Source organism: Corythoichthys intestinalis, unplaced genomic scaffold (assembly GCF_030265065.1).
Source record: "Corythoichthys intestinalis isolate RoL2023-P3 unplaced genomic scaffold, ASM3026506v1 HiC_scaffold_23, whole genome shotgun sequence".
Lineage (NCBI taxonomy): Eukaryota > Metazoa > Chordata > Actinopteri > Syngnathiformes > Syngnathidae > Corythoichthys > Corythoichthys intestinalis.
Genome location: NW_026651592.1, coordinates 5971546 through 5986644, shown reverse-complemented (window position 1 = coordinate 5986644; position 15099 = coordinate 5971546). Strand labels below are relative to the sequence as shown.

The following is a 15099-nucleotide window of genomic DNA, read 5'->3' as shown; positions in this document are numbered from 1 at the left end:
AGCCGTCTTCGCATGCTCACTAGCCTGCGTTATAATACTTGTTTTACCGTTGCTAGACACACGAAACACGGAGTGAACTCTTGTAGCTGGTGGGAATTGTTCATGATGGCGTTTACTTCAATTTTGTGTTAAGTGACGGATGATGGTAACATTGATGTGAAATTGCTGGTTTAGCCTGGCTGTCCTTCCTCCAAGGCACGGCCGTCTGTTTCTTTTCAGTAGCCCAAATACTCCCATACTAGACCATTTTGAGGGGGTTTTGAAAAGGCTCAGGTGGCTTCAACAGCAGTGTCACCGTCAGAGCAAAAACCGGAGAGAGGGGTAAGCGCTGTAAGCTATTTCTTGCTGCATTTTGGGGACATAAAAAATCGCTAATAACCGCACTACAGTATGACAGAAAATTTAAGTGGTTTGGAAACCGTGATGTTTTTCATACCACGGTAAACCTTGAAACTGGTAACCGGCGCATGCCTCCCAGTGGTAAGTGGGTGGGCGCAGCAAGTCTTACAACTTCTCGTACAATATGTCACATTTTTAACATAAGACGGAAATTCTCGTCTCAGATGAAAATTGGCATCCGTTTCATTACATTTTAGTCTCCCAAGACACGTTTTTAGCTAGTCCTGTAATAGAAAAAATATTTATGAAATATTTCCATCATTGTTGATGAAAACAATGGTTCATAGACGTGTACCAATGTATTTGTGCTTCCTTTCTGTCCCCCCCATTACCTTTCCTGTTCGTCCCTTTCTCCTAATAAAACCTAATAACCACAATAGGAGTAGGTATATCAAACTCCCATCCGATACAACTAAACCATTCAGACCATGAGGAAACCCTTCAGTGTCTAAAAACCCACCCTTTCAAATTTCAGAAGCATTTAATAGATCAATATAAACATTCAAAATCATGTACAAATGTATTTTTACAATGCCATTTCTCAGAAGTGCACTTTTTAGCTTATTTTTGCCACAAAAGTTCTGAGACTGCATGTGTTTCAGGTTGATGATCGTGTTCCTTTGGACGTTTAAACATCGTCAGCTCGTTTCACAGTTTGGAGAACTTGATGCTTTTGACATTCTGCTTCTCGATCGAGGCTTGAGCCGATTTCATCAGATCTTGAGTCTGCAGCATGCTCATGTTCCACGCCGCCTTCAACGAACAACAGACGGTTGATGTTTTATTGCTAATTTCGACTTGTGCTGACTGACGTGGAGCCTCCTTACCATGTAGTTGAGTCCCTCCGCTACGCTGTGGTCTCGGGAGTAGATCAGGTTGACTTTGGTGCCTTGCACGGCTACGGGGCTGCGAGCGGCAACCTCTTCGGCCATTTCCAGTGCGCCCGCCATCATGGCCTCCTTGTCGGCGAAAACTCGGCTGGTTGCGCAAAGAGGTAAATTCATTCTTGACAGTTTCCAAAAATGTTAAGTTCAGTATTTACCTGACAAGTCCGCTATTCAAGGCTTCATCTGCATACATCTTCCTCGCGGTAAGAGCCAGCTCATTCACAAGACTGGAGGTCAATTTAAAAAAAAAAAAAAGTATTGCAGGTATTTAGTTGTGAGTTTAGGTGTGATAAAATATCGAAATGCTGATATATCGTAATACTTTGTATCACAAAAGGTTATCGATATGCTCCTGCCAAGAATAGAGATATCGTTTTAAAAAGGTGTCAATGTCTAAAATAAATAAATAAAAAGGAACCAACAAGTTGCTACCAAAATCTTCCACCATAATAGTGTCTCAGTTAACTCTAAGGCTGCATTGACTGTGCACAACGCCGAATTCATTTAGACTGGGAACGTTAGTTCATTCGAAACCAGAGCATTCAGTCTTTCGGTCCGATTTTTAGGGCCTATTCATTTGGGTGATTTCCAGGTCACTTCCTGTTCTGTAACTCAAAATAAACAGGAAGTGAAATACCCCAAAATCAACAGGAAGTAACTGAAAATCAACAGGTAAATGACCTTAAATAGCCCAAAATGACCTCATTGCCTGGCATTGGCTGCCACTGATGGCAACAGACGTTCAATCCGTTTGAACTGGGAGGGATGACAGCGAATGGACATGCGTTCATTCGCTGCCATCCCTCCCAGTTCAACTGGATTGGACGTCTATTAGTGATAAACTCATTCCAATTCACAGCAAAAGCTTGTTTTTCTGTTTGTTTTTTGTAGAATATCCTAGAATGATTTCCTGACCAATGTATCAATAATCGTACCGCCATATCGTCAGATCATCGTTATCGTGAGGTACCAAGAGGTTCCCACTCCTAATGTAAATATTGGAAAAAATGCTAATTAACACTTTATATGCAGACAGGAAGCTGAACATTTGTTCATTTCCTGCCATCCCTCCCACTTGAAACAACTGGATGTCTATGGCAGTCAGTGGCAGCCAATGAGTTAATTTTAGGGTATTTCACATCGCTTACTATTGATTTTGGGTTACTGAATAGGAAGTGACCACAAAATACTGGTTGTGAAAGTTCTAGTTTCAGTGCCACTAATGGCTGTTGGTTCCTTTTTATTTTTAAATAGTGACACCCATTTTAAACAATACATCGTTTCTTGGCGGGGGCATATCAATAACCTTTTGGGCTACAAAGTATCGCGAAAGTATTACCTTTTTGATATATTGTAATTTGTCACATGGTTTCAATCATGTAAAATATTCATACTACGGATTTCTTGATGGATGTCCAATCCATTTCAAATGGGTCAATGCTGGTCCAAATGGATTAAACATGTATTTTAAAATGTTTGAAAAATATTCGTTTCATCTAGAATGGTAAGTTTTATTTATACAGCGCCTTTCTCAGACAGAATGATAAGGCACTTTACAATTTCAACAGACAATAAAAGAGTTCAAGCATTTAAAATAGCATTGAAAAATGTCGGCATCGGTTTTGCGCCGATATGTATGTTGGCTTAAAAGTTAATGTACAATCCTGCAGCCTATGTACATGGCTGGTCCTAGTTTAGCACAGCAGCTATGCTTAGAATGAACTCTAGATATCTTCAAACTAAGATGCGCTGCATTTGTTAATTGAACAAAGACCATTTGCATTCACGGTGTACAAATAAAATGAACAATAAATGAAAAACTGAATTTATAAACTCATCACATAAATTGAATTAGCCATAATATGTTACTATCGGCATCGAATTTTTAGTTAAACAACATCGGGATAACTTATCGGTTAAAAAGCAATAATTGAACAACTACAAATTGTTAAAAATACAAAAAGGCAAGTACCTGCGGCTGCCGATGACTTTTGGGAGCCTCTGCAGCGTTCCGACATCCGCTGCCAGCCCGACATCCACTTCCTGCATCACAGTATATGGATTAGGAAGTTCATTCAGTCATTTTCTGAGCCACTTATCCTCATGAGGGTCGTGGGGGTGCTGGAGCCTACTCCAGCTAACAATGGGCAGTAGGCTGGGTACACCCTGAATTGGATGCCAGCCAATCACAGGGCACAAGGAGACGAACAACCATTCACGCACACATTCATACTGAGGAACAATCGGGTGTTTGATCAGAATACCATGCATGTTTTTGGGGTGTGGGAGAAAACCCACAAAGGCACGCGGAGAGCATGCAAGGCCGGAGACCGGAATTAAACCCTTGATCTCAGAACTGTGAGGCTGATGTGCTAAACACACTGTCACATGCCGACATCAAATTCGTCCAAGTACAATTTATGTATTTCCATCAGTTAGAGCTGTACCACGTCAGCAAAATTTCTGCATAAAATGAGCCATTGATTACAATAGACAAATAGGAAACTTTTTATAATCAGAATTTCATGATTATATCATTCTAAATTAGGGCTACCAAAATTATCACGTTAACGAGCGGGAATTAAAAAAAAAAAATTTTTATTAACCACGTTAAAATATTTGACGCGTTTAACGCACATGCCCCGCTCAAACAGATTAAAATGACAGCAAAGTGTCATGTCCACTTGTTACTTGTGTTTTTGGTGTTTTGTCGCCCTCTGCTGGCGCTTGGGTGCGACTGATTTCATGGGTTTCAGCACACTCTGCTGACGTGATTATAAGTCGACGCGAACTAATACCAATAGAGGCTATACAGACCAGCTAACATCTGCATCCAGTATTCAGCGGCAGTTCTCGCTGTCTCATCACACTGTCTCTTGTACATGCATCGCTTGTGAGTTGCATTCCTTCTTTGTATATATTCATGAGCATTGTGTAATTATTGGTGTACATTTCATTTTGTTTACATACATGGTGCAATGTAGTTACATTATTTGTTGCTTTTGAGCTAATTGGCTAGTGCTACTGCTTAAATGGAAACGTGTGTGTATACTTTGTGTTACTTTGTGAGATTGACACAATGCATATTTCTGTTATTCGCTATCTGTCAATTTGTGTACTCACACACAATGAGGACAGAATACAGAGCAAAAATAATATTCCTATCAAAAAAAAAAAATGTTCACAAAAAGAAAAGCGCTTCTATCTGTATTAATGATGCTCATACTTGGGACAAATTATTCAAACATTTCGTTTAGCTCGACAAATACACTGGATGGCAATATTCAGTCACATTATACAAACGATCAGAGATCTCGTAGGTTGTGAAGACAGCACTCAAATGATGTACAATGGATGGGCAAGTAAACAGGGAACTACGGCGTCGGTTGAGGGACAAAACACACTCATTGGCTTGATTTCTAAGTAATTCAAAACTCGCCATTGACACTTTGTGGTGTATTTGAATCACTACCTTACGTAGTTAAAGACAATGTGGAAGAACGGCAGGGAGCCCATGTGACGTCACTGCTCGGCGACAACAATGGCGAGCTACTAGTTTATTTTTTGAATGAAAATTTTACAAATTTTATTAAAACGAAAACATTAAGAAGGGTTTTAATATAAAATTTCTATAACTTGTACTAACATTTATCTTTTAAGAACTACAAGTCTTTATCCATGGATTGCTTCAACAGAATGTTAATGCTAATGCCATCTTGTTGATTTATTGTTATAATAAACAAATACAGTACTTAGGTACAGTATGTTGAATGTATATATCCGTCTTATGTCTTATCTTTCCATTCCAACAATAATTTACAGAAAAATATGGCATATTTTATGGATGGTTTGAATTGCGATTAATTACGATTAATTTTTAAGCTGTGATTAACTCGATTAAAAAATTTTTATCGTTTGACAGCCCGATTCTAAACACAATATCTCGGTATTGAACAAAGATTTTTGGCCAAAATTTTCAGGAGACGCCAGGAGCCAAGTTAGATGTAATTTGCCATCGCCATTATCTTGTTTTACCTTTGCAACCTTGTGAATTAGGTCAACTATAATTGAAACTACAATGAGAGACGTCACAATCAAATTAATCGTATTTTAAAGGGTCAACATGTGGCAGACCAGCAATGAACTTTTTTTTTGTGTGTGTGTGTGTAGTAGTAGGTGGTAGGAGTGGGAACCTCTTGGTACCTTACGATACGATACGGTTTGCGATACAAAGCTCACGATATCTGACAATATGGCAATACAACGATTATCGATACATTGGTCAGGAAATTATTCTAGGATATTGTACAAACAACTAATAAACAGAAAAACAAGGTTCTGTTGTGAATTGGAATGAGTTTATCACTAGTAGACGTTCAATCCGTTTGAAGTGGGAGGGATGGCAGCGAATGAACATTCGTTCATTCGCTGCCACCCTCCCACTTCAAACGGATTGAACGTCTATGGCCGTCAGTAGCAGCCAATGCCAGGCAATTAGGTAATTTTGGGCCATTTAAGGTCATTTACCAGTTGATGTTAAGTTACTTCCTGTTTATTTTGGGGTATTTTATGGGTCACTTACTGTTCATTTTGTGTTACAGAATAGGAAGTGACCTGGGAATCACCCAAATGAATAGGCAGTGACTCAAAGTCAACAGGAAATGAACTGTAAATGCCCTAAAATGAACAGCAAGTGACCGGTAAATGCCCTGAAAATCGGATGAATGACTGAATGCTCTGATTTCGAATGAACGAGCGTTCCCGGTCTAAACGGATTGGGCGTCGAACACCGTCAAGGAAGCCTTTGAGTTAACTGAGACACTATTATGGTGGAAGATTTTGGTAGTAACTTGTTGGTACCTTTTATTTTTTTTAAGTCATTGACAACTTTTTAAAATGATATCTCAATTCTTGCAGGGGCATATTGATAACCTTTTGGGATACAAAGTATCACGTTATATCACCATTTCGATATTTTGTCACACCCCTAATAGGTGGTGCCTTTTACCAGGCTTTGCAAATTTTGGGCCACCGCAATAGGTTGTGTCTTTTACCAGGCTTTGCAAATTTTCACACTGTCAAAAAACATCCCATCCAAACTGTTGTTTTCATGTGTTGAATGTATGAGTGATGGCTGTCATGTGATATTCCCATCTTCACTGGACGTACCTTGACTTGGAACCAAGCATCTTGGGTGCACAGACGGATGTCACAGGCGGTGATCAAGTCCACACCTGATGAAGAGATTCTAGAAGGTAAAAATGTGCTTTTTCCCCTCTGCTTATCTTTTTTTTCCACGTTCTAACATCCTACCTCCTCCCACACAGGCTCCATGTACTGCAACTACAACTGGCTTTGGACACTACATTTAAAAAAAAAAAAAAACACTGATAAGTAAGACGGGTGACAATATAACATCATATAAAGGATGACTGACCCTCTCAATAACTGAAAATGTGTTCTGGTACTTGCTGATGGTCTTTTTGAGGTTCCATGATATCCGAGCTGTGTCGTCACCTTCGGGCTGCAGAATATCGCCGGCCATGTCCATCAGGTCAATACCTATGCAAAAACACAATTTGTAGGTAAGGTTAACTCACTAGCTGCCAGTCAAAATTGATTGCATGTCTCCTACCGTCAGTAGCAACAAATGAGACAAAAAGATATACTGTAATACTCCCACTATAAGGAGCACCTGACTATAAGTCGCCACCCACCAAATCTGGCACGAAAATGGCATTTTTTTCACAAATAAACCGCACTGGATTATGGGATATTTACACCAAAATATATTAACTGGTAACACTTTATTTGACAGCAGCATCATACGACTGTCATAAGACCAAATGAACTACCTTGCTTTAAGAAGCTTCATTTGGCTATCACTGCTCCCTTGGAGGAGACAGTCAACCTCTGCTTCCACCTGCTTTCAGCACTGTTGTTGTCCAACATGCCTCCTAACATGCATTGCAGTACTATAGATGTAAATAACAATCAAAATACTGTTCTGTTTAATTATTTGTTCAGCTCCTGTTCAAGTTGTTTCCTTAAATGCTAGTTATGGTATTTTGTAACACTTTATTTGAAAGTGGCGCCATAAGACTCATTAGACAATCAAAATTATGACATGACCATTAATGAATGCTTATAACAGATGTCATATAGTGTTATCCGGCAAATTATCTCACTTTTGAATGGATGTAAAAGATCCAAGCTGGTCATAAATGGCATTCGTGAAATAAATTGCCAGATGACACTTAATGTTGTACCGTATTTTTCGGACTATGAGTCGCACTTGAGTATAAATTTCACCAGCCCAAATATGCAAAATGAAGAGGAAAAAAATCATAAGTCGCACCGGAGTATAAGTCGCATTTTGGGGGGAGATTTACTTGATAAAATCCAACACATAAAACAGATGTCATCTTGAAAAGGCAATTTAAAATAAAAATACAATAGAAAACAACATGCTGAATAAGTCGACAGTATTAGAATGTTAAATGATGCATGAACAACAAAATGCAAACGTAGCCGGTATGTTAACGCAACATAGCTATTAAGAGTTATTCAAATAACTATAGCATAAAGAACATGCTAACAACTTACCCAAACCATCAATGTTACTCCAAAACACCAAAATAACATGTGAAATGATAATTAGGGCTGTCAAAATTATCGCGTTAACAGACTGCAATTAATTTTTTAAATTAATCACGTTAAAATATTTGACGCATTTAACGCACATGCCCCACTCAAACAGATTAAAATGACAGCACAGTGTAATGTCCACTTGTTACGTGTTTTTTGTTTTTGTCGCCCTCTGCTGGAGCTTGGGTGCAACTGATTTTATGGGTGAGCATTGTGTAATCATTGACATCAACAATGGCGAGCTACTACTATATGATTTAATCGAAAATTTTACAAATTTTATTAAAACGAAAACATTAAGAGGGGTTTTAATATAAAATTTGTATAACTTGTACTAACATTTATCTTTTAAGAACTACAAGTCTTTCTATCCATGGATCGATTTAACAGAATGCTAATAATGTTAATGCCATCTTGATTTATTGTTATAATAAAAAAATACAGTACTTATGTACCGTATGTTGAATTTATATATCCGTCTTGTCTTATCTTTCCATTCCAACAATAATTTACAGAAAAATATGGCACATTTTATAGATGGTTTGAATTGTGATTAATTACGATTTAATTAATTTTTAAGCTGTAATTAACTCGATTAAAAATTTTAATCGTTTGGCAGCCCTAATAATAATTTGTTAATAATTTCACACATAAGTCGCTCCAGAGTATGTCGCACCCTCAACCAAACTATGAAAAAAACTGCGACTTATAGTCCAAAAAATAAGGTAACCATTCAGTAATGCCCATGATAGTGTCATGTCATAATTATGACGGTCTTATGACAGTCTTATGACGCCGCTGTCAAATAAAGTGTTACCTATTAACTAGTGTTGCACCGATACCATTTTTTGGCCCCGATACCGATACCTGGCTGTGCAGTATCGGCCGATACCATACCGATACCACCCCGTTCATATATATATATATATATATATATACATTGTTTTTTTTCTTAATTTTTTTTTTTTTTCCCCCCCAAAGAGCTACATAATTGGATGTGAAATCATGGCTATCAAGGCTTTGTCAGGCTGTTGCTTACCCTTGCAAAATAGGAAAAAGTACACTAAACCCTAGTAGACAATCGTTGAATAAACCTTTGGCTCTCAATGGCCAAAATAGTGCTAAATTTGTGAAATTAATAAAACATGTATAATACTAGCCCAACAGTAAGAAAGTAAAAATAAATTAATAATAATAAACTCTGAATGAACTGAATAAACTTTTTCTAAACCTCTCAAAGTCCAAACAGTGCAACTTTCATGAAATTATTGTCACATTCTGCTGCTGGTTAGATTGTGTTTTGTTGCTGGGCGTGGGGGCGTGGCACTTGAATCCAATGCAGGCTCATCAACACGCAGCATTTAAGCACGGGTGATCTCAGAGAAGGCTGCTGAGATATTTGCCTTGCTGATCGCTATTTGACATCTGGCACAATAATCTCGCTACATTTGCTTGTTATGCCCCTGCATTGGGTTTTTCTGTTAGTGTGCTGCTCTCGTTTGTAACCGCTGCCTATCGTCTTAGTTTGTCCGTCGACCTGCTGTCACGGACTCCTTTTGTTATTTTTCCTATCCCGCGATCCCGTGTTATTTTTTGTTTGCAATCATTAAACCCTTTTATGTATCCCCCGCTTGTTGTCTGCTTCGAGGTTCAACCTTGTTTCCGCATTTGCGGACGCTAACAATTATAAGTAATAATAATTGACCACAGCATCCCGTCTCTCCTTTTTTTCGGGAGGTGGGAGTCCCTTATTTCTATTTCTGAAAGGTGGCAACAATACTTTGGAAACACTTCCCAAATTACTGCGGCATTTCTTTCAGTAAAAGACAATAAAAGTAAAGTAGACGAAGTGAACTGACCAGAGATTGTTGCTCCGGTCCAGCGGCCTCCAGATAGCAGTCCTGCTCATGCAGGCTCAAACTCGTTGTGTCCGTTCACGTTTCATCTTCAAATGTTTTATCAAGTTCGAGGTATTGAACATCTCCAAACTTTCAGGCCGCAAATCTTGCATGCAGCCATTGATTTTAATCGACGGGATTTCTATTTGGAAATATTTCCCGACCGCCCGCCGCCATATTTCCTGGTTTGTTTTTCGTCGATATGAAAAAGCCCCCTTTTGATTGGTCAGGAGTGGCTATTGGCCCGCTCTCATTGGTCTGGAGCAGGCCAATAGCGATAGCTGCTTGGTGTTCACGTGTCATCACACAACACAGAGACAGAGTGTAGTGAGCGCCAGGAGGAGAAAAGGTTGTGGTCAAATGTTATAATAATGGACCGGTAAATGGTATCGGCGCCGTCTTTGTTGGTACTCGCCGATACCACCATTTCGGGCCGGATCGGCGCCCCCTGCCGATACTAGTATCGGTATCGGTGCATCTTTACTATTAACCCAAATAAATCACCAAATAAGCCGCACTGGAGTATAAGCCACCGGTATCAAAATAAAGGAAAAAAGTAGCAGCTTATAGTCCGCAAATTACGCTAAGTTTAAAAGACTCATAATACCCGCTGTGAAGACCTTCCCTGCGGCCGAGAACACCACCACTCTGCAGTCCTGGTCATCAGAGATCTGGTTAAAACAATCCACCATCTCACTGAAGGACATAAACATGGTCATTATAACGCTTTTACAACCATTGACAGATATACTGTATTTGTCGTATGTCGGGATTCCTGCCTCCAGAAAGCTTTGTTCATGGCGTTTCGCTTTGAGGGGCGGTGCAGCTCCACGTGTGTGATCGTCGGAGTTGGGTGGCTGATGGCCAGGGTGGTGTAAGGAGGCGTGGGACCATCGGATGACGACATGGCTCGGATGACTGTATGGCTCCAGGGCCCCAATCCCCTGTCTAATAAAAGAAAAAGGGAGAAAACAATTCATAAGAAAACGTTAGAGTTGTCCGATGAAGACTTTTTAACAGATATCCAGATATTGTCCAGCCCCAAAAATCTGATACCGATATCAAACAGATGAATGCGGTCGTAGACTTAACATATTATGGCTAATTGTATTGTGATGCCCCACTGGATGCTTTACTAATGATAAATGCAACAACTTCAAGGTTTTCCAAATAAGCATTCTGAAAAATACGAACAATTTCAACTGAAGTAATAGAAAAAAACTCCAAATTTGGTCCACTATATTTATTGTGAAAATCAAAATAGAAAAGTTGAATTGGCTTTACTTTCTTTCGACAAGAGCACTGATACTTTTTTGTAAAACTGAAAAAAAAAAACAAATATTGTGCCAATAATATGAAATAAAGTCACAAAATAAAGCAAAGTGTACACCATGTGTAAATTTGAATAGCAACTGGTAGTACAGCATGCAAGTAGTGAGATAATGTAACCACATTTTCCCACAAATGCTAACAAAACGAAATATACACATCTCCAACATACTACACAACGCTCAGAAGCGGTGCTTGTATAAGGCACAAACAACGTGGTGAGATGACAAGAACTGCTATTGTACACTGGCTGCAGATATTAGCTCCTCTAATTAGCTCTCTATTTGCAAAGTGCTAGAACTAATTACACCTAAGCACCAGCAGGGGGTGACAAAACACCAGAAAAACATGCAGGTAATAAGTGGACATTACATAACTACCATATGCATATTGGCCCAAAACCGATAATGAAAAACCAGTGTTGAGATTAGCCAACGTCATTTTCAAATTCTTTTATCCCTTTCCGATATTCTTTTATTCTTTTACCCGATACTATCGGACAACTCTGTGCCACTTCATTCCCTGGATGACAGCACTAAGGATGACTGGAAGATATAAGAAATAAGAGAAAAAGGAAGAGGTGCAAGAGGAGATGGTGCAAAAATCACTCCAGTATTAGTCAATGGTTCAGTATTTTGGATACACAAAAAGTTATACTTCGGTGATGCCATTGGTTTCATGCTACTGTGATTTTAGGGCTGAAGGATCGATCGATCGATTGATTTTATACTGAAGTCACCACGGCCATGATGTGTACATATACAGTAAACTGTATGCATTTACTTGGGGTGGGACTTTTACATGTTAATTAGAGATGTCCCGATCCGATATTTGGATCGGATCGGATGCCGATATGGCAAAAAAAATGCGCATCGGTATCGGATCGGCCAACACGGAAAAATTCCGATCCAGACTTCTGATCCAGTTTTTAAAGTTTGTTCAGGGTTTTCCAGCGCACCGATTTACATAATCCATTCCAGTTTTTGCTTCGGTTTCCCTAATATCCGGTCAGCATTTTACGTCACACCTTCAACACACTACATTTACATTACCGTCTCCCAATTTACCGAGAGACTTTATCGGTAAAAATGTCAGCTGTGTGGGATCATTTCACCTTAAAGGACGAAAAAGACGAAGAGGCAGAGTGCAACATATGCCACAATAAAGTCAAGCGTGGTGGTAAAGCTGTAAGAAGTTTTAATTCAACCAACCTAATCAAGCATTTAGCGAAATACCACCACAAACAATATAAGGAGTTTGTTAAGAAAACCGAAGACAAAAAGAAAGGTCCTACGCAACACTGGCAGAAACTTTTGCTATGTGTGACAAACTGTCCCAAAGGCCAGGGAATAACAAGAGTCGAAGAATTCATTCTGGATGACGAGCCATTATCTCTCGTGAGTAAAGACGCACCATCCAACACTTAGAACCACGGTACAACATGCCCAGCCGTCATTACATCCTTGAGCGATTCGGCCATGGAAGATTCGAGAACGATTCACAAACATCCAAATTCCGATTATTGAAATATGTCGAGTAAAGCGGAAGTAATACACAGCGCTGTCTTCAAGACGCAATGAGAAACGCTGGATAAAAAACACAAGAATACCTGACTGCTGCTGACAGTCACTACAAACTACGTGAACATCGTTTAACTGTAGATAATAGATATCATATGTATATAGAACTAGATGCAAGACTCGACGGCGTTAGCAACATTGAAGTATGGAAAACTACATGCGTTAGTAAACGGCCGCCATCTTAAAGCAGGGGACTTCCCTAGTAGTAATTAACTTTTTATCTAAAATACTCCTAAATCGGCAAAATCTTGACTTGAATCTATCTTCAAAACAGTTTTAAAACTTTCACATGTCGAAAGTAGACAGAAGGGAAATTATGGAATAACGGGAGCAATTTTAACAACTTTAACAGTTGATTCGCAAAATTAAATGAATTGAATGTAGTTTAAAGCTGCTGATACAGAATGGGGACTTGAGTATTTTATTTACTGTTTTAAAATGTTAACTTGATACTGAAATAGTCGTTTATTTAAACCTGAGAGGCTTTTTATACAATTATTGTAACTAATACACGAAACATTAAAAGCATCAAATAGCTTGGGGGGATTTGTGGGATTTTCCACTGAGGTTGTTGGTAGAGCTGGGAATCTTTGGGCATCTAACGATTCGATTACGATTACGATTCAGAGGCTCCGATTCGATTATAAAACGATTATTGATGCACCCCCCTCCTTTTTTAAATCTTTTATTCATTTATTTATTTTATAAATGTTTTGTACATTAGTTCCAAAATTGTTCAAAAATACTCTCAGGCTTAAACCAAACTACTATTTCAGTATCAAGTTAACATATAGCAGTAAACAAATATACAAAAATAACAGTAAATAAAAAACTCCAGTCCCCATTCTGTATCAGCAGCTTTAAACTACATTCAATTGATTTAATGTTGTGAATCAACCGTTAAAGTTGTTAAAATTCCTCCCGTTATGCCATAATTTCCCTTTTGTCTACTTTCGACATGTGAAAGTTTTAAAACTATTTTAAAGATAGATTCAAGTCAATATTTTACCGATTTAGGAGTATTTTAGATAAAAAGTTAATTAGGTTTGCTTGGAAGGTTCGCTACAACAGCCTTGCAGGGAAGTGTACTGCTTTAAGATGGCGGCCGTTTACTAGCGCCCGCATCTAGCTTTTTGTAGGTGTGCTGCTAACGCTACCGAATCTATAACGCATCTAGTCCTATATAAATGATATCTACTGTAACATTATGTGGATGTACTTTGTAGCAGCTTTTCGGCAGCAGTCAGGTATGTTGTTGTTTTTTTATCTCGTGGCATGAGTTGAGCTAGAGCCGTGAGTTGAGCATTGGCATTACCCGAGGGGCCGGGTAATGAGAAGCATGATGTTTAGCTACTCTCGCTCCGCTCCTCATTGACCGCGCGGCATGCTGAGTGTGTTGTACATCCGCTTTACTTGGCATATTTCAATAATCGGAATTTGGATGTTTGTGAATCGTTCTCGAATCTTCAGCGGCCGAATCGCGAATAATCTAAGAATCGGAAATTTTGCACACCTCTAGTTGTTGGTGTGTTTTGCTTTTTTAAGACAGTTTACAATATTAACTGCACATTTTACTGACTGACTATACCATTTCTGTTTGTTATTTATAATGTTTTGTGTTTGTCACTGAATAAAGAGGTCAGTTTCTTGTTACCAACCGTTGTGTGTTATTCAAACTCACCTAATTCAGCTGGCTAGTTGTTATCAAGATTACTAAAACTCTTTTCAACGTGAGTCTGACAACTAGGTAAGGAGGCTAAATAAGTTGCTAAATAATGTAAATACTAAAAAAGTGACTTAAAAAAAAAAAAAACACCATTTTAAACACTGTGTGGCGCTAAATGTGAGAAAATGTGATTTTGAGCATGTCCTGCTTTACAAACGGCGATGAACTTTGGCACAGATATCTCATTACGTCTGACGACAAATAATTGGAACACAACACTTGTTAATTATCGACCGTTTTAGTGGCTAAAATCACTACAGGACTCACTGTGTAGAATGTGACGTTTAATAACGCAATATAGCACCGGTGACTTACGTGTTTTGAGAGCAGACCTGGCAAAGAGTGACAACATCGCCCTTGAGACGGTGCAGGCAGGAAGGCGAGAAAAGAACAAACTAGAACCTCATCAAAGTCTCTTAGAGCAGACGCAAAGATTTGCAGATCGAAGGAAAAGTGCAAAAGTAGCGAGCTGTGGATAGTTTTGGAACAGGAGCCTCACCCAAGCTCTTTAAGATTCTCCGGGCAGGCAGAATACTATAGCGTCTTCAATTCTTCTCGCTTTGTTTTGCTAGTGCTGCATTGGTGCTTAGGCACTTTAGCGCCCTCTGTAGTCACATTCACTGTAAGTTCAA

The 15099-nt window shown here is 38.9% G+C and overlaps 1 protein-coding gene across 2 annotated transcripts; it reads right to left on the bottom strand.

The window, feature by feature from the left end:
• Positions 1–597: 597 nt before the first annotated feature.
• On the bottom strand, positions 598–15033 carry LOC130911145 (delta(3,5)-Delta(2,4)-dienoyl-CoA isomerase, mitochondrial-like). Of its 2 annotated transcripts, none has more exons than XM_057828905.1 (10): positions 14967–15033; positions 10612–10780; positions 10440–10528; positions 6724–6848; positions 6600–6648; positions 6456–6520; positions 3259–3329; positions 1442–1513; positions 1227–1377; positions 598–1152 (listed from the first exon to the last, which is right to left on the bottom strand). In XM_057828905.1, exons 2-10 carry the CDS (start codon positions 10737–10739, stop codon positions 1048–1050), a joined length of 855 nt encoding a protein of 284 aa, XP_057684888.1. In that variant the 5' UTR covers positions 10740–10780; positions 14967–15033; the 3' UTR covers positions 598–1047. The 2 variants fall into 2 exon arrangements, with proteins under 2 accessions (XP_057684888.1, XP_057684887.1); XM_057828904.1 differs by having other exon boundaries at positions 599–1152; positions 14783–15021.
• Between the last annotated feature and the right edge of the window lie 66 nt (positions 15034–15099).